Source organism: Cyprinodon tularosa, unplaced genomic scaffold, assembly GCF_016077235.1.
Source record: "Cyprinodon tularosa strain WSP-4 unplaced genomic scaffold, ASM1607723v1 ctg61, whole genome shotgun sequence".
Classification (NCBI taxonomy): domain Eukaryota; kingdom Metazoa; phylum Chordata; class Actinopteri; order Cyprinodontiformes; family Cyprinodontidae; genus Cyprinodon; species Cyprinodon tularosa.
Genome location: NW_024039352.1, coordinates 1,811,797 through 1,836,173, shown reverse-complemented (window position 1 = coordinate 1,836,173; position 24,377 = coordinate 1,811,797). Strand labels below are relative to the sequence as shown.

The 24,377-nt window shown below is 35.6% G+C and overlaps 2 protein-coding genes across 2 annotated transcripts; both read right to left on the bottom strand.

The window, feature by feature from the left end:
* Positions 1–6,285: 6,285 nt before the first annotated feature.
* On the bottom strand, positions 6,286–9,185 carry LOC119798102. Its single transcript, XM_038307447.1, has 6 exons — positions 9,142–9,185; positions 8,699–9,022; positions 7,673–8,026; positions 7,470–7,595; positions 7,241–7,293; positions 6,286–7,139 (listed from the first exon to the last, which is right to left on the bottom strand). The coding sequence occupies exons 1-6, from the start codon at positions 9,182–9,184 to the stop codon at positions 7,005–7,007; spliced, it is 1,035 nt and encodes a 344-aa protein (XP_038163375.1). The 5' UTR covers position 9,185; the 3' UTR covers positions 6,286–7,004.
* Positions 9,186–21,350: 12,165 nt separating this feature from the next.
* On the bottom strand, positions 21,351–23,915 carry LOC119798108. The gene is made up of 6 exons (XM_038307454.1): positions 23,873–23,915; positions 23,432–23,755; positions 22,198–22,563; positions 21,995–22,120; positions 21,766–21,818; positions 21,351–21,666 (listed from the first exon to the last, which is right to left on the bottom strand). The coding sequence occupies exons 1-6, from the start codon at positions 23,913–23,915 to the stop codon at positions 21,553–21,555; spliced, it is 1,026 nt and encodes a 341-aa protein (XP_038163382.1). The 3' UTR covers positions 21,351–21,552.
* Positions 23,916–24,377: the final 462 nt, after the last annotated feature.

The window sequence follows — 24,377 nt, the reverse complement described above, 5'->3', positions numbered from 1 at the left end:
TTCAGAAAGAAAAAGACAAGCTGACATAGTCCCCAGAGGAGTTCAAAACATTCCTTTGAATTAATATGGTAATTTCATACATCATATATCCTAGATCCAGAATGTGCTGGTTGTCAGACACAGGACTTAATCCTGAACTGACAGCCAATGCAATGCCAGTGAATAAATTTCTGCTAGTTCTTAGTTATACGCACTATGTTTGCAACTACTCGCCGGAATCCAAAAATGCAGACAGCTTTATCAAAATTAGGCCGGTCTTGGATTTATTCAAGGTGGCCTTCGGTTCAGAAGAAGAATTTCAATCAGTCAGTGCGATGATGATTACCTACAAGGGACACCTGTATGGGAGAATTATCCTGCCGTAATGCAAGAGCACATAATTTCAATTTGAGAAAAGAATTTCATCTTCTTGCACTCAAAACTTATAATGCTCACACTCAAAACATGCACTCTCTCTCAAATATTTTCTCTTCTCTCTAAAATCTTTGTTTCTTCTCTCAGATTTAATGCTTCTTGCACAGATATTTTCTCCTCTCGCTTGCCTCCTTCTCTTCGTGCACAAACCGTGCTCTACTCGAGTCTCAGTTACGCTCGCAAACCTGTAGGCTCTGCTTGCGGATTTTTTTTGCTCTCTCTCAGATTGGATCGGATCGTCGCCTAGCAACCTTTCCAGCCAATAGAACGACAGCCTCGGAAAGGGTGCGCTTGTCTAACTCTACTGAGTGTGCCTGTGATAAACCTTACCGACAATAAAATGGCTTTTTAATTTAAAAGCTATTAAAATAAGAAGCTGAAAAACAACAATCAGGAAAATAAAAAAAGGAAATAATAAAGGGCGATTCAAGAATCATCGATGAAAAGTCACTTAATTTCTGCTGGAGGCAGAATTAGCATCTGCCCTGACTAGCAAACTTTTTTTTTTTTTTTTTCTGTGGTAGTTTTTATGTTCACATCACGTCACGTCTGAAAATGCATAGCTTTTAGATTTGAGAGAGAAGAGAAAATATTTAAAAGAGAGCGCATGTTTTGAGTGGGAGCATTATAAGTTTTGAGTGCAAGAAGATTAAATTATTTTCTCAAATTGAAATTATGTGCTCTTGCATTATGGCAGGATAATTCTCCCATACACCTGGCTATTAAACATTATGGTATGTTTGCAAAGAACCCAAATAAATGGGTTTGGAGCGCTAAGGCAAGGCAAGGCAAGGCAGGGCAAATTTATTTGTATAGCACAATTCAGTACAAATACAATGAAAATGCTTTACATGATTAAAACATAGGAAAATACAACAGAATCAAAGCACGTAGGGAAAAAAATTAAATAAAAAAATGCAGAAACAAAAAAGAACATTAAAAACAGTTTGACTAAAGAAAATAAAAAAGTTGAACTAATGATGTTTCAGTTGAACTGTTTAACTAGAACAGTCGAAGGCAATCCTAAACAAATGTGTTTTTAGTCATGATTTAAAGGAACTCAGGCTTTCTGCACTTTTACAGTTTTTCTGGAAGTTTGTTCCAGAAAGTAGGAGCAGCCAAGTCAATGGATGATGCGCATCAAGGCCTATTAAAAAGTCTTGCAGTGTGTCTGGAGCAGCAGGCGCAGCCTATCCTGATGCATCTGAGCAGCAAGAGCAGCACTTCGTGAGCTTCTGAGCATGAGGTGAGTGACACGCTTCACACGTAGCAGATGTTGGAGTTGAGAAATTTCAACTTTTGCTGCTCGATGGGCCGCATCAGCCAATCAGAGAAGCTGATCTGGGAGCTGACAGGAAGACGGACAATGCACTGCTTGTGCAGAACGCTATTATCACTACCCTGAAACTGTTTATTAATGCCTAAATTAACTTAAAATATCAGAGTCTGCCAGCAAAATACGTTCGCTTTTTTTATTATGGTGCCTTCAGTTTGTACCACATACCTGAAAAACACTAACATGTACTTCCAGCTGCAATGACCAGTAGTTCAGTAGTTAGAGCAGATCGCGCGGGGCAGGAAGTAGTACGCAGAAACCAAAAATAATAAAATAAATTGATATGTTAGCAACGTTTATTCCATGTTGGTTTCTCAGTGTTGGATGTTGAACCTGTTTCATTTCTGCCGGATGCTGGACCTCAACACAGAAAGATGGCTTGGAGTAGATTGTGTGGGACAGGAAGTCATGTGCAGAAACAAAATGGAATATCTGTTTAATTTTCAAAATAATAATAATGTTCTGTGGAAACTTGCCTTTATTCAAGACTCACAATGGTCCTTCAAAAGCCCTCAAAAGCCCCATTTTATCTAAAACTGCAGTAATGTTGCAGACTCATATTTATCTTCTTTACACTTGATTAAATTAGCATATTTATCTACTTTGTTTATAATCTATACTTATTAATAGCTACATTTTTGTTTTGTTCTTTCACTCTGGAACCAGGGAAACTATTTTAGTTTCATTTCATGTTAATGTTTTGAAATGAAGTCAAACTCATTGAAACATGATGTTGAAATGCACATTGTTTAAATTTTATCATTTTCGTTCTTGACTGTGTTAATATTCTTTTGATAAACTGAAAACAGGATAGGGAGGAAAAGGCCCAGTCAAACAGAGTACCTCTGTGAGCCAAGCAGCAAGAGGAGCAGTGAGGAGAGAGATAGAGGGAGAGCAGCTACTAAAAAGGAGAGATGTTGGATGTTTAATGCATAATAAAAATTTTTACCATTTGTTTTTTTGCATTACATAATTTAAATAGTACATAATCTATAAATTACACTTGAGTGGACACACTGATTTCTTTATAGAATAAAGATTTAAGATTTTTTTTACTTGTTTACATTCCTCAAGGACATTTAAAAACACTTAGTAGAAAATCTGAACTGAGTTTATCATAATTCCTGCATGAGAAGGTTGAGAAAGTAGTACCACAATCCTTTAATGTAGGAACATTTTGATGCTGTTTTTTTTGTTGTTGTTGTTGTTGTTGTTTATTTTTTTTAAATACATGTATGGTGCAGTGATTCAGACTCTCAGATATATTTTTTTCTAAACTCCACGCCTGAAGATCCTGAATCCTGAACCTTTTAGATGTGTCTCTGCTCACAATCCTGTATCAAATGCCTTGATTACATCCTCGGCATGCAGACAAGTTATCAAGAGTTGCCCTAATGATCTAATTAGAGACTTGGATGTGCTGAAGCAGAGACACTTCTAAAAGGAGCAGGTCCTCAAGGAGTGTAATTGACAACCCTGTTGCAGCAATACAATAAAATTTCAAGAATAACCTGAATTTTAGGCTGTGTTCATCCTGTAGCTGTGGTTACAAAGCCAACAGTTGGTTATATGTTTTTTTTAAACATTTGTGATGTATATACTTTCCATATTTTCTAATTGCTGAATCATTTATATGTAAAACTTAAATGCACCAGGTTTAGTAAACTCAAATGTGAAGGGAAAATTAACAAATTACCTTCTGCTAAACAATTAGGTATGTATTTTCCTTGCTTTTGTGATAGATGTCACCAGAGTAATCTGTCTGTAAAACTGTGTTATTTTGTTATTTTTTTATTTCAATATCCTTCTTAGAGCCTTCTCTGGTTAATATGAGATATTGATGAAGTGCAGGAAAGAAAGAGCTATCTGTGATCATGTTACAGAGGTAAAATATTTCTATTTGAGTTTAACTGCGGTAATCTTGAGTAACATTGTGTCTGAAAAGCTAAAATTGAAACACTTAAGTATACCAAGATGGATATGCAATAAACTGTTGTACCATGAAATTTGCTGAGGGATTGTTGAAGATTAATTTGCTATGTTATCTTCAGTTTTAAATAACTGTTACATCTGTTCATTTCTATGTCTGATCATTCTTCTGTGTGGGCCTGCCAAAATGGGCATTCTTATGCTTACATTAGGTGACCAGCATCACCTCATATGGTAATGCTGTAGGCTGCGTGATGACACCAGGATGCTGACTGGGGGCCTTTAGATGAGACACTTCCTGGCTGACTTTTAGATAAAATGGGAAAGTGGGTATAAGCTCTCTGCCTTTCAGAGGGCTTCCATTGGATGGTTCTGATGTCAGGGCCTAAAAGAAAGTGAGATCTTCCTCTGCAATTTGTGCTTGTAGCAATGATTTTGTTAAACATTGGTGGAATAAATTCTGTTAATGCTTAAATATGTTTATCCCTTGTGTACGCTATCTGAGAAACAATACCTCCAATGATCTGGTAATAAGATGGTCTTAAAACAGGGTCATCTACAGAGATCATCAAGGTGTGTTCTTCAGTTTGAAATCAGTGATTATCTAACCTATTAGTTAGCCAAAAGTTTTTATCATCTGCCTTTTATCACAATGTCCCTCTCTTGTGTAGGGGGTTTAAGTTTTAATTTTTAATAAAAGGAAACTGGTTTCAAGTTGCATCAGGAAGGGTATCCTGGGGTACATCTCTGCCAAGTCATTGTTTAAGTTGCATTGCAGCTAAAGGGAATTACAGTATAGTTAACCTTTTCAAAAGTTCTGAATTCAGAATCAATTCCATTAACAAGAAGTTAACATTTACAACAGGAAACATTTATACTGTATAGTCATGTTAAAGAAATCAGAACATTACTGAAAGTTTCATTTATTTCAGTAGCCCAGTTCAGATTAACTGCACAGAGGCTGGTGTTTTAATCTTTTATTTCTTTTTTTTATTGTAGGGAAATACTATTTAAATAAAGAGAGAATGGGGGTAATCACTCGGTCTGTACTTTATTTGGTCTTTGCAAAGACAGGAACAACACAATCACAAGAGCCCTCGCAACTGAAGTGCTCAGCCCTGTTCTGCCATGAAAACGTTTTCTAACTATCTTACAATTATGCAGAGCAGTGAATGTCGTTATCAAAAGTTACAGACAATTTGAGAAAGAAGATATTGAAAAACCCGGGCCCAGAAAAAAAGGATTATTATCATGAATTAAATGGAGAAATAAAGAATTATTTTTTCATACCACAGCTATAAAGCATATAAGGTTACAGTAGCAGATCAGACCTATAAAAATATCTTTAATGTAGAAATATGAGCATAAAAAAATATTTTGAATACTTGCTTTATGATAACTGTTTTTTTTAAGGGACTTTCAGCCTTACATACAATCATATCTTTACAAAAGGCTGTAGACCAGTGTGTCCCAATCCTGGGTAAATGCCACTGCCCTGCATGTTTTAGGTGTATCTCTCTGTTGTGTCACACATGATTGAAATTATTACACAAGACTTATCAGCAGCCATCAAGTATTGCACATGTCTGATTTATTTAAGCAAGATGTGTTGCAGCAAAGAGCTACCTCATCCAGGGCAGCGACAGTTGAGGAACAGGGTTGAGAACCAGTGCTGTAGAATAAAGAAGTTGCTTTGCATGAAGAAGGTTATATTTATGAATCCTTGCCTATTTTCTTTCTGCTTGTAGTTGTTTTCCTTGCAGAAGCTTCCATTCTGACTGATAGGTTAATATGGTCTTCTTAGTTGTGCTAGCATGATTGTTTGTCCTGTAAGTCTCTATTTTGAGCTGTGATGACATGTCAAGGGTGCACCCTGTCGCTTGTTTTTTTTGTTTTTTTTTACAGATTTTTAAGAACATATTGATAGTTTAAAATTACATAAGTCTCCTCTTGAAGTAGCAAATGCATTAGCTAGTTTTTGCACCACTGTAGGACAGGACAAACTTGATCTAAATTTAGAAAAAAATAGTTTCTAATTGGATTTAAATAATGTGCTAGTTGAAGAAAATACTCAGGCTCTTTTATATTTTTCCTGGTGGAAATTTTTATTCCTTCTAGATTTAGTGACTGGCATGTTTTCAGTGGCTCTGGTCCAAATACCAGAACTACCAAATGGCAGATAATTAAGTTTTCCAAACTTTTAGGAATATTTTGTGTGGTTAAGTTACTCGGAGTAGTTTCAGGATTACAATGAAAATATCAAGAAAGTTTATTGTCGTTATATCCCCATTGTGATTTTTGTTTATTCTGGCACAGTGACAAGTTAAAAGCACACAGTAGAAGGAAAACTTAAACAAAATCTTAAAAGCAAACATCAAAAGCCTGGAGCCGCAGCAATTAGCTGGGTCCCCATCTTGTAGAAAAAAAGGCCATGCTATTGTTAAAGATAGGCTCTCTGTGTCTGCACCTTGACCCTTTATCTCTCTGGTTCTTTTCCCTGAAAAGAGATCACTCGGGACAAACTCTTGAAATAACACTTCATAACTTATATGTATTAATTAACCAGAAGAAATGACAACAGATTCTGATAGAAATTGTAATCTTACTCAGATCAGAGAAACTGCTTAGAATATACAAAAGGCAGCTGCTCACCTCTGGGCTCACCTCTCAGGAAGTGGCCCCGATTAATCTCCAGTCTGCCACATCATCATATTTTACATCATACACATTAGCAGATGATTATACATTCATGGCTGCAGCCTTATTAAAATATTACACTTCGTTCTTAGCTGAAGGACACCGCTCTCATTCCATTTCCAAATCTTTGCCACGTACAGAATGAGTATAACTGTATATCCAAACAGAGGAACTGTCTTAATTAGATTAAAACATTAATTCTGACACGCAAAAGGTGGCCAATACCAAGATGTAAAATGAATGAAAATCAGGAATCTTTTAAGAAAATATTTTAACAATCAGCTCACAGCTGTTCCTTGGATTCCAGCTAGCAGAAAATATCCAACAGAAAAAGTTTAGAATGTTTGAACTTTTCACAGATTTTTTTAATTTTGTCCAGTCTATGCTGGAACTGTTTTTAATAGATGAATTCTGAAGGCAACTGCAATGTATGGTGTTTTTCACTGTTATAAAATCCTAATAAAAGTTAAATCATATTTTGCTGTTAGAAGGGGTGATTCCGTCATCTACCTCTAAGAATTTTTTTTTCTTCTACGCATGCTCTCACTTCATTAAGCTTGAAATTATTTTAATTTTTCAGAGTATTTAAGCCACAATGTCGGTATTCAGCATAAGTCTAAAGTCAAAGTTATTTATTACTATTGAATATCACTTGTGAGTATACACTTTCTTCAGTCTTCTGTTCTCTTTTCTTTTTGCTTTTTTGTTCCTTCCCTCTAGAGAAATGCAATGCGGCATAATCCAGATCAAGCCCATTTTCACTCTGGGGAAAAATACATCAAGAAATACATTTAAAATTTGTCAGCTGTGTTATTTACTATCACAAACAGTTGTAATTATAACAATAAAGTGTTATTTTTTTACCTCATTTATTTCTTGGCTTAAGTCCCCGGGATTTGGTTGAGAAGGGGAACTTTCTGTTAAGACAGGGCAAACATCTAAAGACACTGAGATTAAGCTAAGTAAAATTTTCCATCAAAAACATCTGCCAGTATATTTCATTTCATGCTATTACTTGGAATGTGACTTAATAACTTACTCTGAAATTATGGTGTGATGACTTTAAAAGTTTAGTTTGATAAATGACACCTACCGTTTAATCGTGTACAGGTTGATCTTTTTGTTCGGTACCAAAAATAAATAATATTCAGGGTCACAGAGATGGCCAAGCTGATTATTATGATCATTAAGACAATCGATGAATTTATTGACATTTTATCTAGAAATTAAAGAAAATGAAACATATCAGAAAAGTATGATTTTTCTACATAGTATAAATGAAAAGATCCACAATACCTTGATTCTTCATGTTTGCTGCATTTCCAAATAATATTTCTCCACATGTGGCCACAGCACAGTAATAGGAGACTGATGAGTTGATGTTCTTGGAAAACCCAAAACTACATTTCTTTTGATTGTTTGATGTCTTTTCACAATTTTCTTGTTTTATGCCTTCATTGTAGACAATTTCTGGATATGAGGTATCAGATATTGCTCTGAACCAAAACACACTGGGTTCTCCTGAACAGGTTGTGTTATCAGACTCAGACAGGATTGAACACTGCAGAGTCTCTAGGTTTGTTGGATGAGCGCGATCAGAAACTGTTGGCTCATGAACAACAGTGTAGCTTGACACCCTCTGAGAGTTTCCTTTTAAGAAAAAAAACAACATACCTATAAATATGGGCTCTGGCATCTACATTTTGGCTAAAAATGTTATAAACATAAATAGTTTTTTTTTTTTGGAAAAAAAATCATTTTTATCTCAATTTTAATTTAAAAGTTTGAAAATGTTGAATGAGCTTGTTCCATTTGTAAAAGTTGCAATGTTACACTTTTAACACATATGTGGATATATGGATAAACAGAAGCAGATGAATAAATTATCTATGGTTAACCCAAAAATTGTTCTTACTATTTAAATAGTAAGATTTAATAGTTGCTAATTAATAATAATTGATTTAACCATGCATTTTCTGTTGTTAATAATCGAAAAAAGTATTTTAGAACTCACTAAAGACTAGTATGACAAAACTTTGATACATACTCAATATATAATTAACTAAATAATTTGTATTTATTCTCATAACAGAATTCTCATTTATATTGTCTTCCAGCTTATGCATGTTTCCACTCTAAGTTTGAGTGTTGAGCACCAAATTTTTCTACTAAAAACAGATTTTACTCTTGTATGTATTAGAGTTTTTGAAAAATTGTCCAAATAAGCCTATCTAAAGCACACTAGACATGATGGTAATAAAAACAGCTCTCATCTATTTTAACTAAAACCAAATTTTGGGTTTAAGAAATACTAGTTGTTACCTCTTACTGACAAATAAGTCCCAGCCCAAGTGAATTCACTCCAGTCCATAAAACCACAATGATACATTCCCTCATCTTGTTCAGCTGATGATAAAATTGTCAAGGTGCCTTTGTTGCCATTGTAGGTTATTTTGAATCTTGACCTTTGAAATCCGTGCTCATAGATTTGGTTTTTACTTTTATGCACCTTTGCAATTAATTCCAGAGTATTTCCTGCACTCTGCTTATACCAGTAAACCCAAGTCACGACCTTTAGATTTTCAGGAAAACAGGTCAAAGTGACAGGTTCCCCAAGCTGGACTGTGATGATGGGGACTAAAGTATCTGTAGTACATAAAAAGCAATGACATGTAAAAAGAATAAATTAGCAGAAAGCATAAATCACAGATCATACATAAAAATGTTATTTGAAAACTCAATCTAATAATTTCAAATCTACTTACATGCTTGATGAAGAAGCAACCATATAAACCATAGTTGAGTCATGTTGACACTGTCCTCATTGGGACACTTAATGTTTAAGTAACTGAGGGAGGTGTGGCGATCCAAACTGTTTAATGTATCTGATTGGTTACCTTCGAATGAACAGTCAAATAGGACTTTCTTCCACAATTAGCTTCTAAATGAATCTTAATTTTTTTTTTTTTTACTCAGCAATCCTATTTAGTAATGTAGGGTCTTCATTTCCTAGATTCCTACCATTGCCAATATGATTAATATATTTTTTTGTTGTATCCAAACACAACTGAAACCAATTCAATCAAACACAGGTGCAGAGCTATTGCATTTAATGATTCTTATCAGGAACAAAGGAGCTGTGTTGAACAAGGAAACATTTCTAAAGGCTAGAACAAAAGGACCCTAAAGTCATCCTACAACACATAGTTGGACCGATTCTTTAATGCCTCTATTCTAATCACTTTGGCATGTTGATTTTACACAGCTGCCAAAGTGAATCGAATACCTACATCTAAAGATTTAGGACACTTCGCAAATACTTCTGGCAATGTATTTTAATTGCTGAAGCACAAAAGTTCTTTTTTCAATTATACTGATCATATACTCGGCACTCCAACATGGTCTATAGGAAATTAGGAGAGATACACGGCTTAATATGTCAAATAGCTACAGGACAGCCAAGACTGCCAGAGGAGGCAAAATTATTTAGGTACTCACTGCGTTGTGTTTCATTTTGACATTTTAAAGAGTAAAAGACAGTTGACCCAGATCCAGGCTCAGTTTTTCTTTATGCAGTACAGCACACAACCAAGAGTCAAAGGTTGATCCGGTTACATCGGTGCCATGACCCGGATTACAGAAGCTTAGCCCCTCTAAAGTCTGACAGCTACTTAATAGGATGTGGGTTTGAGAACTTTGTTTGTTTTTTAGATTTAGTTGCTGAATTGTTTTTTTTTTTCAGAGTTTTTTTATTACATTGCAAAAACTGATCTTGAAATAAGTTTAAAAAATATTTGAATAAGTATATTTTTTCTTAATTTGAACAGGTAAATAAAAAGATCTGATCATTTGAAAAGACAATGCACTTATAGAAAAAAGTATTTACTTATACTATTATTAGTATTATTTTATAAAATAGCCTATATTTAGAATAGGTCCAAGACTTTAAGGCATTATTTCGATTAATAAATAGAAAACATTTTATTGTGTTAAAAAATGTATGCAATTAATTGCTTTTTTTATTTGCTTTCTAACAGTGGGGAGCAGGAGCCTGTTAAATTTATAAAATTCATGAAAAAATTAAGATTTAAGATTTAGATTTGATCAACCTTAACAATTTTTGATATTCTGTTTTTATGTTGTTTTGGTTTTCTACCATCCTGTTGTTTCATACATCATATTTAGGACAGATATTTATGATGCAGGTGATGGTGTTTCTCGTGATGCGGGTGAGTTGGCATGATAGGAACTCACCAGTGGTCTGTCCCTTAACCGTGCCCCTAACAAAATTGGATAAGTATTTGTAGTTGAAAAGTTATTTCAACTACAAATACTTTTCTATTGCAATATCTCTACAGCTATGTGCTTTATATAATTTGGTGTGTTTCTTTCTCCATCATATTCATGGGGATTCCTACAGTTATAAAAGTTAAAACAGTTTGTTTTCACTTGCTGGAATTCCTACATAGGCAGAGCAAACTTGCATTAAGCATCTTGGTTGTGAGTGTTTTTAGCCTTCAGGACCATTGGAAATTATCAATAAAATTCATTAGTACAATTTTATTTTATGGTTGTTCTACTCATGCATAATGACATTTTCAAAAACATTTCATATGTGTAAACTTCCAAATAATATATGGAATGCTGTGTATGTTTTTCCTATCACATTAATGAAATAGTATGGGCTTAAGTAGACAGACTGTAAAAGTGCTTGTGGAAATTGAAAGAGCACTGGGTATTCTTGAACCACTTCGAAAAAGACGTACAAAGCAGAAAGTCAATGTTTACAGAAATAAGAGTTTTTCAACACTTTTTATGTTGAATTGATTCTGTTTTTGGACACAAATTTTGTATGACATTTAAAATAACCATTCAAAAGATACTGTGGATGTAGTACCCAGTACACACACATACACACACATAGTGTGTGTATGTGTGTGTACTGCTGTTGTTGGTGAGATGTATCATGTTCATTTCCTGTTTTGACTGCTGAGCAGCGTGCTGTTCAGGCTTTGTCTGAATTAAGTTCTTTTTTTTCTGTGATAACCCTGTCACCACTCTACTGAACACTTGTCACTCTCACACGGTTTTATTTCTGGTAGTAAATAGTTGCTAGCCTAGGCTAGTGCTAGCTTAGCATAGTAAAGCTTCTCTCTACCTCCCTTGACTCTTTTCCAGGATTATGTGAGCATCAATGAGGCAGCACCTTCTAGTTATTTAAATTTTCACATACCCACAAATTCTGGGTGAGGAGGAGGAGTAGCAACAATCTTTGAGTCTGACTTACTGATTACTCCAAAGGCAGTTAATAATTACAACTCTCTTGAACATTTAACCCTTAGTTTCCCTCATCCAAATTGTAGAGTACCTATCTGGTTTGGAATTAAATCTTGACAGGGTTACGTTAGTGGGGGATTATTAAAAATAAGAACATTAGATCATTAACTTCCTTTCTTATCTAAAATTCTTGAGAAAGTAGCTGCCAAACAAGTGTGCGACCACTTACACCATATTGAACCTTTGGAAGAGTTTCAGTCTGGCTTTAGAGCATAGCATCACAGCACTGAAACAGCTCTGGTGAAAGTCGCTAAGGATATTCTCATGGCCTCAGGTAATGGACTCGTATCTGTACTTGTCCTCTTAGATCTCAGTGCTGCATTTGATACAGTTGATCTTAACACTACCTTAGAAAGCCTTGATCTGGCCTGTTTGCTCTCCCTCAATTGGTTATTTCTTTCACCTGCTGTTTTCCCTCCCTGCGTCAATTATCATTTATTCCTCTCACCTGTTCCCTTTGGTTTATATTCTATTCAGCCTTAGCATTCAGGGCCAGATCATTATTTGTTTTCTGTTAGTCGTTCTGTTCAGTTCTGTTTATTTCAAGGTTCATCTTTTGGATCCTGGCTGCAAATGGAAAGAGGGTTTTGTGTCTGTCTTGTCTCCTGATTGTCCACTGTTTCTCCCCTGCTGAGTCCTCAGGGTTTTTGACTCTGTACGCAGGGATGTTCAGTTTCTATCCCCGTAAGCCTGGCTTCAAGGAGGAAACCAGTTTAAAGGTCCTGCATCAAGTTCTCGTTCCACGTCCTGTCTCTGCTACCCTCTTCCACTGAGCCTGCCTGTCTGCACCCGATCCTGTCTGCTTCTGTGCTAGACCCCCTGGCCACCCTTCCGGACTGGATCCTGCCACCTGTCTGTTCCTGCCTGTTCTGGATCCTGTTCTGTATGTTCCTGCCTGATCTGTATCCCTGATCAGGATCAGCTTCCTGCCAATCCTCTGGAACTGCAGCACCGGGGACACTCTGGGTGACGTGCGCTGCATCAGCAGTCAGCCCATCGGCTGGATCGCACCCCCTTCAAGGATGATGGACTGAACTCCTAAACCAGGTAAGTGACTCACTGAGCTCATCATCGTCAGTCCAATGATCGTGGTCACTTACCTGTGTTTCTCCTACAGAGTGTCTGTGATTGCAGTAGCCGCGAGACACAGTTCCAAGATGCTCCACTTTAGTTTTAGTTTTGTTTGTTTTCATTTAATAAACGTTTTGAAGTTTCCTACTGACTGTCTCTCCTTGAATACTGGGTCCAACTGCTCTGCTTCATGACATGAATGTGTTGTAGGAATTAAAGGAACAGCACTAGACTGATTTAAATCTTACCTATCTGATCGATTTCAGTTTGTTCACGTTAATAACAAATCTTCCTCATGCTTAAAGGTTACCTGTAGAGTAGCTACCACAGGGATCAGTGCTAGGACCAATTCTCTTTAATATATATATATATATATATATATATATATATATATATATATATATATATATATATATATATATATATATATATATATATGCTCCCAATCGGTAGAATTATTAGACAGACTGGGGTTATTTTCCACTGTTATGCTAATAATACTCAGCTTTATATGTCTATGAATCCAGATGAGGCTAACCCATTACATAGGTTACAGGCATGTCTTGAAGATATAAAAACCTGGATGACTCTTAAGTTTCTGCTTCTGAATGCAGACAAAACAGAGTGTTTGAAAAAGAAGCTGGTTAGTCGGTCACTTCATTTGAATGGGATTAAACTGATCTCAGATAATAAAGTAAAAAATCTTGGTGTTAGTTTTGATCAGGACATGTCATTTAGATCACATATCAAAGAGGCTTCTAGACTTTACCTCTTTCATCTGCACAATATTGCCAAATTTTAAAATATCTAGTCCATGCACTTGTTACTTCAAGGCTGGACTATTGTAATTATTTACCATCAGGAAGTCCACAAACTGTAGTTAAAAGTCTTTAGCTGATCAAAAATGCTGCAGCCTGAGTTCTGATGAAAATTAAAAAGAGAGATCATATCTCTACTATCCTAGTTTTTCATTATTGGCTTCCTGTTAAATCTAGAATATCATTTAAAATCCTCATTGTCACATATAAAGCCATAAATGACCAAGCTACATCTTATATTAGAGATTTGATTGTTCCTTATGTCCCTAACAGAGCACTTGACTCTCAGTCTACAGGTTTACTACTATTCCAGTGGGTGACTCACACCACCCAATGGATCACAATCCTTACAACATCGTGCTGAGCATGTCCCTACAAAAACATAAGGGAAACAAATATAACAGAAACACATCAAAGATGCTCTTCAAACCGGTGGATACCCAAACTAGGCGTTTGTCAAATCAGCAAGAAAATCCAAAAGACATTCAGCAGAACATAACGGTGAGAAGATTATACGCAAAAACTTACCATCCCATATGTTGCTGTAGTCTAGACAGAACCTGACCATTAGGATGCTAATGGATCCTAAGGTTCAACGCAGTGAGGAATGAAATGATCTTTATATTGGAGAAACCAAACAACTTCTCCACAGACGCAAGGCCCAACACAGAAGAGTGACTTCTGCTGTACATCTTCACCTCATGGACAAAGGACATTCTTTTGAGGGCCAGAATGTTCACTTTTTGGATAAAGAAAATAGGTGGTTTAAGCGTGGCGTGAAATAAGCCATCTATGTTAAGAAAGAAAAAAAACAACCCTAAACAGAGGGGGTGGACTCAGATTTCAGCTTACAAAAACCTACAATGCAGCAATTAAGTTAATCCCTTCCGGCTATCATCTCAGCCCCAGCCGCTGTTTTAGTATCTATACTTTACTCCATTACTTATTTTTCTTCCTACTTCTGACTTCTACTCATTACATTTTCACACAAGTGTCTGTACTTTCTATTCCTTACATTTTTAAAACAAACGTTAATTGTTACTTATCGCTTCGGTTTAATGTTATAAATATTTATTTCACGTCATGTGCGCCATCCAATGCAGATCATTGGCTCCATCCACATCTAGTGAAAACTAGTGTAACTGGATGATTCATATGACGCAAACACTCATTGGTTAACTGTTCATCAAATTTGTGCTGATGCCAAAGGGAATCATCAGAAGCAAGCAGGTGTTCTTCAAACTGTAAATGTTAATTGTCCATGCCATGCTACAATGTTAGATTCAGAAAAAGATGTCAAAATGTCTGAAAGGTCGGACACAGGCGAGAGCGTATGGGGAGATGGAGACGGAGACCAACAAGACCTCCCACATACTTGGCCCTATCTCAAAGAATTTTTCAGAATATTCGAAAATTTGAGCTTGAGATTCATATAGCGGCATCTGGCTGTAGAAGTAATAGTGTGGGGAGGTATTCCTGACTTTTAAACTTGATTTTTGTGCTTTAGAGATTAATAAATATGTAAAAATAAATAAAACATTGCTGTCACAGGTCCCTAAAGGTAATCTGATATGACATATTACTTTTTATTATCAAGTACTGAGCTCCAATAAGGTTTTATGTAAAGCCCCTTTTAAATTAAGCTATGCAATGTACATGGTAATAAAGTCTTTGTTTCTTATTGCCTTTTAAAAGTGTTGCAGGAATAGATAGATGATTGTTTTAGCATATAAAAACTTAACTTTAAAAACATCATCCATCTAGCTGTCCAGCCTACCCAGTGCGGAATTTACATTTTTATTACATTTATGTCTACGGACAGATTATTCCATCCACTAATACAGAGTGGAAATATATAGAAATGTTTACCCTGTTACAAAGATGTGGGGTTTGGGAGCATGTTTTGGAGAGGCCTTGTTTCTGTTTGCATAAAAGATGTAAATGGAACTGTAATTTTAACACCAATACTTTTTTTTTATTTACAGTGTATGAACAGTGTGGTTTCTTAACAACTAAAACCTTGTGTGTATGTTTTAATAATATAAATAGAAAAATATATATTCATAAAATGAATATATGGCTGACTGGTGCCTTATTAATGTTCTATCTGGTTCCTCTCCTCTTTCTCCATCCCTTCCTACCCACCTCTTCTTCCTCACTTCTATCACTGGCATTATCCAATCACTCTTCATTTATTCAACACAATGGCTTACAACGGCCCTGTTACCTACTAAGAACAATAAGAGCTGCAAAAAAAAAAAAAAAAAAGTTATAGCCCTTTTATAAATACTTTAGTATTAGAACATAAATTAAATATACAGCATAAAACTCTATGATTAAATGTATTTGATGCTTAGAGGAATAAACATCCTTAAGATAGAAAATATACATAATATTGAATGAACCAAACAGAAGATTTTGCATATCATAAAATCCAGAGAAGAAGACTTTTTAACTGCTTAAATTTGTTAGGTTATTTTTCTCTGACTAAAATTAAGTTCATGTGGACTTCCTGTATACAATTATCACTCGATGTAGATTTCACTGGCATTTTGATTTGAAAAAGATTACATTCATTTACGCCACATTCTTGTTAAAGCTTAAGCAGTTTTTAGCTGCTATAGAAGGAGATTTAAAAAAACTGATTTCACATCAATAACTGATTATTGGGAAGTAGGAAAGGCTAAGATCAGAGTCTATTGCAAACAAATCACCTTCCCATGAAAATCAAAAACTTAGAAAGTGACATAAAATAGTAGGAGGAAATATTTTCTTTTGGATGGGACAGGACCTGTAAGGTTTTTAAATCATGTTAAAGATAAGCTGTATTTTACCATGGCATAAAAAGCTGGAAATCTGGAGTGTGCTTTGATGGCACAGTGGTTAGGGCACATGACCCATGTATGGAGGCCTTATTCCTTGACACGGGCGACCCAAGTACGAATCCGGCCTGTGGTCCTTTCTTGCATGTCTCTCACACCCCCTTTCCTGTCAACCTATTGTCCATAAAACAAGCCACTAGTGCTGTTAAAAACTAAAATAAATTAATACATAAAAACCTGAAAGAGAGTAGCATAGGTGTGATATTTTTAGGAACAGCAGCTTCCCTGCTTATTTCGCCATTGATCCATAGTGGGAAAGACTGTCAGAGAAGATAAAACATACTCATTTCATTAATCAGATTGCAGCAAATATTCTGAATGAGTCTTGCAGAGAAGCACAGTATTCCTCTCTGAGCCTTAAAGGAATAGTACACCCAAAACATGATTAGCCTTCATTTTCTACTCACCCCCATGCTGAACAAAACTCTGGAGTACTTTTTTGATATCTCAAATGCATCTGGAGATCTGGGAGGCTTCTTGCTGTCTGCTGACATTCAAAAAATGGAGTTCTATGGTGACCGAGAAAGAAAGGTCCATAAAAGTCCACAAAAATGTGTCAATATTCCTCCATACTGCTCGTCCAATGTAATCCAAGTGTCCTGAGTGGGTAGCATCCAGAATTTACTCGAAACGAAGTCATTTAGAACGTTTTAGAGCCTAAACAGTAGTGTATAGGATTTCCTAATAGCGCCCCCATGCTCGCTCACGATTCTACGGAAGCCGGCAGACCAAACCGGAAGAAAGTGCGCATTCAGCGTCTGCTCTTCCAATAATGCAAGCGTAGAAGAAGAAATGTGCTGTTTACCTGTGCAAAGAAAGAAACAACGAAAGAAAAATGTCTGAGGACTTCAGTGTTGAGGAAGAGCATGAGTTCTTTGCCGAGCTGAATGCGCTGGTTTGGTCTGCCGGCTTTCGTAGAATCGTGAACGCGCATGGGGGCGCTATTAGGAAATCCTATACACTACTGTTTAGGCTCTAAAACGTTCTAAATGACTTCGTTTCGAGTAAATTCTGGATGCTACCCACTCAGGACACTTGGATTACATTGGATGAGCAGTATGGAGGAATATTGACACGTTTTTGTGGACTTTTATGGACCTTTCTGTCTCGGGCGCCATAGACCTCCATTATTTGAATGTCAGCAGACAGCAAGAAGCCTCCCAGATCTCCAGATACATTTGAGATATCAAAAAAGTACTCCAGAGTTTTGTTCAGCATGGGGGTGAGTAGAAAATGAAGGCTAATCATGTTTTGGGTGTACTATTCCTTTAATGTAAGTCTGTTAGTACACACTCAGAAGGTTTGGCACAGTTTGAAAGCTCACACAGCCCACTTATCTTATCTTAAATCTCCATGTTGCACATGAGAGCAGCTGTGACGAGACAAAACTGTTTTCATGAGTTCTTCAAAAACCCACATTCTCTGTGTCATGTAATTTTTCTGCTGAAGGATAAGGAAAGCCTTTGAAACTTAGTGGTAAAAAAGGAGTGAAACCAATTAGGTCTGACTGTAACCAAATAAAATAAGATATTCATCATAAGCGAAATGTCAAGTTTTCAACAGAAATAGATAAGCGGTATCCAGCCATCTCGTAATATATAGCGTGTCATAATCTTGGAGCTAATGATGGCTTAATGTTTAATTTCATTTATCTTTGTAACTCCGCCAAGTTTCTCATTACTGTTCATTTTTGTCGCCTGCTCAAGTCTGTATTTAACCTGCCTGCTCCCAGTCATCAGTGCCTGATTATTCGAGCCTTTGGTGAGAGTTCTCTAGTGTACCCATTTGTGTTCTGATTGCCTGATTCTGACTCGTTCTACCTTTGGACCTCTGAGCCTGCCTGTTCCTGTTCTGATATTTTTGCCTGACCTGTCTTCAGACTTCTGATAGATTCTGCCTGTGGACTAAACCGAGATCTGCATCCTGACTTCGACATGGATTTCCCTTTGGTACCTCTTCGTATCTCTGATCTTCTGGCTCTGACTCCTGTGGACCTCTTCGACAACGACTTTGACGTAGCCCTTTGGATAGTCCCTCCTTCCTTCGTCTGCTAGGATCTGTTCGTCGTCCAGTTCTGCAGCATTCAAGGATACATTGTCTGGAACTCTCTGAGCAGTTTTCTCTGTCTGGTGTTGGAAACCATTCGGCTGGAATCCACTCCTTCCCATGGGCACAGACCGAACTTTAAGACCAGAGGTTCCTGCCTTAGACGTCCCTGCAGATCCTTTGTTGTTAATAAACACTTTTGAGAAATTAGCCTGTGTGTATGCCTTGAATTCTGGGTCCTCTCTTCTGAGTCTTGACATATCGGTCTTTTAAAAGCCTGAAAGGCTTGACCCATAAGGTCCATAATTCCTTGTCATTCTGCTTCCAATGGTATACAGGGCATTAAATATTAACCAGTGTAGTCATGACCATAACAAATCCACTAGGTTCTTTTGAAGACATGTGGGTGATAATGGTGGTGGTAACATAATTAGTTCATATCAGAGGGCTAAATGCAAATGAGCTATTAACTACCAGAACCGTTCCCTGGTAGGTAGGTTCCCTTGTGACAGAATGTGCTAAATAGTGTTTTCTTGTTAGAGTACACTCACACCAGTTTAACCAACTAAAATAACCAAATACATTTTTTAGATATACTATTGTATATAATCATCTAAACCTGGGATCTTTCTAGAAGTCAACTACAGTGAAAGACAGTTCTTCCAAGGAAACATCAGCCTCTGGAGTCATCCAGTCTTCTGAAAGTTGAGGAACACTATCCAGTAGAGTGTACATGTAGCTTCTCTTACAAACCTGCTGTCTAAAGAGGTCACTGCACAAACCTACAGTTTGCTGGTGGGTGAAGATTACTTATAATGAACATAAACATGCTGGTATCGTTCAAACAACTATCAAAACAATCAGCTCACAGCAGTTCCTTTGATCCCTATCGAATGTTTCCTAGAGAATACTGTGATCAATTGTATCAAAGGCAGCAATGAGATCCAAAAGGATAAGTTCAGAGTATATGGGCGATATGTACAAATTTTCCAACCGATATTTGTCAGTCCAACAAATGGCAATGGACGATACATTTGTGGAGGTGACGAGCACACCCTATGAGCACGTCTTCGGCCCCGCTGGTAATATTGTTAACCAATTGCGCACAGTGCTGAAACCAGAGGTGGGGACTCGAGTTTGTGACTCATACTCGAGACGCACTTAAGTCGCATATTTAATGACTTCAGACTCGACTTAGACTTGCATTTGAAGGACTTCAGACTCAACCGAGACTCGCGATTTCCGACTTGTGAACAATATTTTATTTTTTAAGTGTTTTTTGTTTTACTAACTTGACTGATCGCCGCTCGCCACTCGTCACAACGCTACGTGACATATAAGCATGTATTTTTCATTTACCAGTTCAAGATAATGATCATTCCATAGATATAATAGCGACCTTTAAGCTATAACGTCTCAGTGAAGAAGATGAAAACACAAGGAGAAACAAGCAAGCACGCAAATTATTGAACTTATTTTTATTAATCATGTGATTAGAATTTATTGTGCGATTAATTTAATATTGCAACAGGCCTACTCTAGACTTGACTTGGACTTGAGCTCTCAAGACTTGAGACTTGACTTGGACTTGCAAAAAATGACTTGTGAACATGTCTGGCTGAAACCCACTAAGTTAAACATGTCTGTTGTCTTGTCAAAAATTTAAAAGTTTCTTCCAGTGGGAATTGCTTCCTCTTTTCCAGTTGTTCTGACTTTGTTATGAGACATTATAGTTTTTGGATCGTTATTCATTGTGTATTTGCATGGCACAGACTTAAAACCGCACAGACTGAAAACAGGGATAGAGATTTATCTATTTATTTTTTTATTGAAAGAGTACAGCCTAACTGGAGGAGAGAATGTTCATTTTTATTTTTGTTGTTGTTTAATTTTGCATTTGTTGTGTTAAAATCAAGATGGTGCAGCCCGTAAACACACCTGAAAAAATATTGCCTCTCCCTGGTTCTGGTTCTGCTGCTGCACGGTTGCTATGAGGAAAAGAGCTGCACATGGAAGGAGTATGTGTACACCATAAAAAACAGCATTAGGTTTCCTTTTTGTTTTGTTTTTATTTTATATATTTTTTTCTTTTTGTTTTGCTTGTTTTTCTTGTCGTAGGTCAAAAAAAGAAACAAACAAAAAACATTACAGATGATGTATAGAATCATCCAATCACTCGACCTTAGTTAAGACACCAGTCAGCCATCAAAGGTTATGAGAATGTCAAGACTTTCTTCAGCATACTATTAATGAATTTCAAATAGCTGAATTTGAAAGCAGCACCCTATGTTTTAGCTCATTTTTTTCCTTAGTTTTGCAATAAAACACTAAGTTGTTTGATTTAAAATGTGTTCTATCCTAAACTATGATCAGTATTTTGCTAATTTGTTGTCATTACAGTATATAAACCAAAAATAAAAGCCAACAAAAAGATATACATTGTGTTACATATTGTCTGTTTCTTGTAAAGGCTGTAGAGTCGAAACTAGTCTTTTGAGTTTTAAGTTGTAAGTTTAATAACTTTTACCCTTATCTGTTAAATAATGTGAAATAGACCACATTTCTATGTAAACCTTACCTGTCATATTCTCTTTTACCTACCCTGGTACTTTGTTTTTTATAAATGACAACATTAGACGGGTTCATCAAACCAAGGTACAGTATAGTTAACAAAAATAGGTATACTTTTGTTGAAATATCCATTTATTTATTAAATCATTTTAAAGCACATGCCTGATAATTAAGGTACATTTTTTATTTATTGTTTCACAAAATCATCCGTTTGATTTGAAAATTTTTAAATAACTTTTTTCTGACAAATCTGTACATATTTCAATATACTGATATAATCCTATTTCATCATGTAAGGTTGGAAAATATTTAAATAATTTATTTTCATGTATGATCCATCTCTAAACGATGAGATGACACTAACAGTATTTACTTTTTTTGTGTGACTTCATAATTCAAAATGGCAGACCTTAGCACAAGTTGAGAGTTACCCTAATCATATTGACCTCTATTATTTAACTTGTGAATACACACTTTCTCCAATCTGAACTTTATTTTTTCCTTTTTTATCCGTCCCTCTAGAGAAATGCAATGCAGCATAATTTAGATCCTGCCCATATTCACTCTGTGAAAAAAAGGAAAAATATACATTTATTTCATATTGGCCACCTCTGTTGGTTACTATTATAGTCAAACCGATGTGATCATTAGTTTTGTTTCTCACCTTATCTATTGGTTGGCTTAAGTTTCCGTGATATTCCTGAGAAGGGGAACTTTCTGCAGACACATTAACAACATATGGAGTCAATTATGTTTTCCATCAAAACATCAATATCTATCAGTCAATATCTGATGTTCAGTTCTGTTATGGGATTGGATCTAATACCTAATTTAATACATGGAGTTCATGTTATGATGGCTTTAAGAGCTTTAGTTTAGTAAATTACACCTACCTTTGAATCGGGTACAGGATGATATTTGAGTTCTGTGACAAATACAAATAATATTCAAGGTCACAGAAACAGCTAAGCAGATTAACGTGATCATCAAGACAATTCTTTCAGTTCTCAATGTTTTTTCTGAAAAACAAAGAAAAAAAACATATCAGAAAAACATAATTTTTACATGACAACATAAATAACATGATGCATAATACCTTGATTGTTCTTCACCATATTTGCTCTTTTTTCAAATAATATCTCTCCACATGTGGCCACAGCACAGTAATAGGTGTTGACTTCAGAAGAGTTGACGTTCATCGAGAAGTGATAACGACATTTCTTCTGATTGTTTGACGTCTTTTCACAATCTTCCTGTTTTTTTCCTTCAGTGTAGATGATATCGGGATAGGATTTATCTGATATGGCTCTGAACCAAAACACACCGGGTTCTCCTGGACAGGTTGTGCTTGCAGACTCAGACAGAACTGAACACTGCAGAGTCACAGAATCTGTTGGATGAGTAGGATTAGAAACTGCTGGCTTGTGAACCAAAGTGTAGCTTGATGTCCTCTCAGAGTTTCCTTTGGAAAAAGGAAAGAACAAAAATCCGGTTAATAAAGTTATTGCCATCTTAATTTGAGCCGAAAATATTTCGATGACTCATTTTTTTATAAATATATATATATTTATAAAAAAATGAGTCATCGAAATATTTTCGGCTAAAATTAAGATATATATATATATATATATATATATATATATGTATATATATATATATATATATATATATATATATATGTATATATATATATATATATATATATATATATATATGTATATATATATATATGTATATATATATATATATATATATATATATATATATATATATATATATATATATATATATATATATATATATATATATATATATATATATATATAATGAAAACTATGGAATGTTTTGAATGAACTTACATTACTAACAACATTCATGTTATTTGCATCTTTACATTGTCAATAGTTCTGATAGATCAAATTTGGATTTTATTCTTAGCAAAGACTAAACCAACATATGAAAAAAGGTATTTCTTTTATTTGTTAAAAACTATACTCTCAAATATTTTAATACCCTTTTAATAAAGGATTACTTTTGTTGATTTCCATTGAGCAATTGACCTGTTATTGTAATTGCTTTCCAGCATTTAGAGGTTTCCACTGATAGTTGAGAATTCCTCTTAAATGCTAAACTCCAAATCTTTCAAGTTGAAGGTCCTATACCTTCACCCTAATATTTAGCTGTTTTCACAACATCTCTACCTGATTCAAGTCTTGCAAAAATCTTTTTGGCAGTTTATTTGCGGAATTGTAAGACCAAACTGACAAAAAGTCACAAAGAGGCACTTTTAATTTACAGTCCTCCGTTTTATACAAATACCCAAAATTTACCTCTTAATGACAAATAAGTCCCAGTCCAAGCATATTCATTCCAGTCCATATAAGCACAGTGATACATTCCTTCATCCTGTTCAACTGTTGACAAAATTATCAAGTTGCTTTGATTGCCGTTGTAAGTAAGTCTGAATCTTGAGGCTGAGAATCCAACCCCATAGATGGGCTCTGTACTTTCATGCACCTTTGCAATTAATTTCAGAGTATATCCTGGACTCTGCTTGTACCAGTGAACCCATGTCACAACCTGAAACTTGTCAGTCAGACAGGTCAAAGTAACAGATTCTCCAAGCTGGACTGTGATGACAGGAACTAAGGTATCTGCAGTACATAAAAAGCAACAAAACATTACATTGAATATCAGCTTTAAAAACAGTTTAAATATAAGACGTAATATATTATTTTAAGATGTTAACTTGTGTTTTTAAATCTACTTACATCCTTGATGAAGAAGAAGCAGTATAACCCATAGCAGAGTCATGTTGACACTGTCTTCAAGAACACCTAATGCTTAAGTAACTAAGGGAGGTGTGGCGATGCAGACTACTAAATGCATGTGATTGGTTATCCTAAATTTACAGTGAAAAGGGGCCTCTTTGCCACAATAAAGCCAAAATTTGCTGGGAAGAATTTTTTTTCAACTGTTAGGTATTTTATAATTAATTTAAAGCAAATGAACAGGTGTTGAAATTTTTAAAAAAGATGGATATATAGCAGTATACATTTTTGTACGAGAATCATAGGAGATAATGGAGACCAAAAAATGAGATCTTCCAATATTGTTTTCATGGCACTTTTACCCCAGCACCAACAGCTGGTGAGTGTGATTTTTTATTTTTTTATCCATGAGAACTACCAGTGCAAGGCTTATTTTTCATCATAATAACAATGTTGCGCAGCTCAAGCTTCGTCAGATCAAACATCTAAACTCGCAAAACAAAGA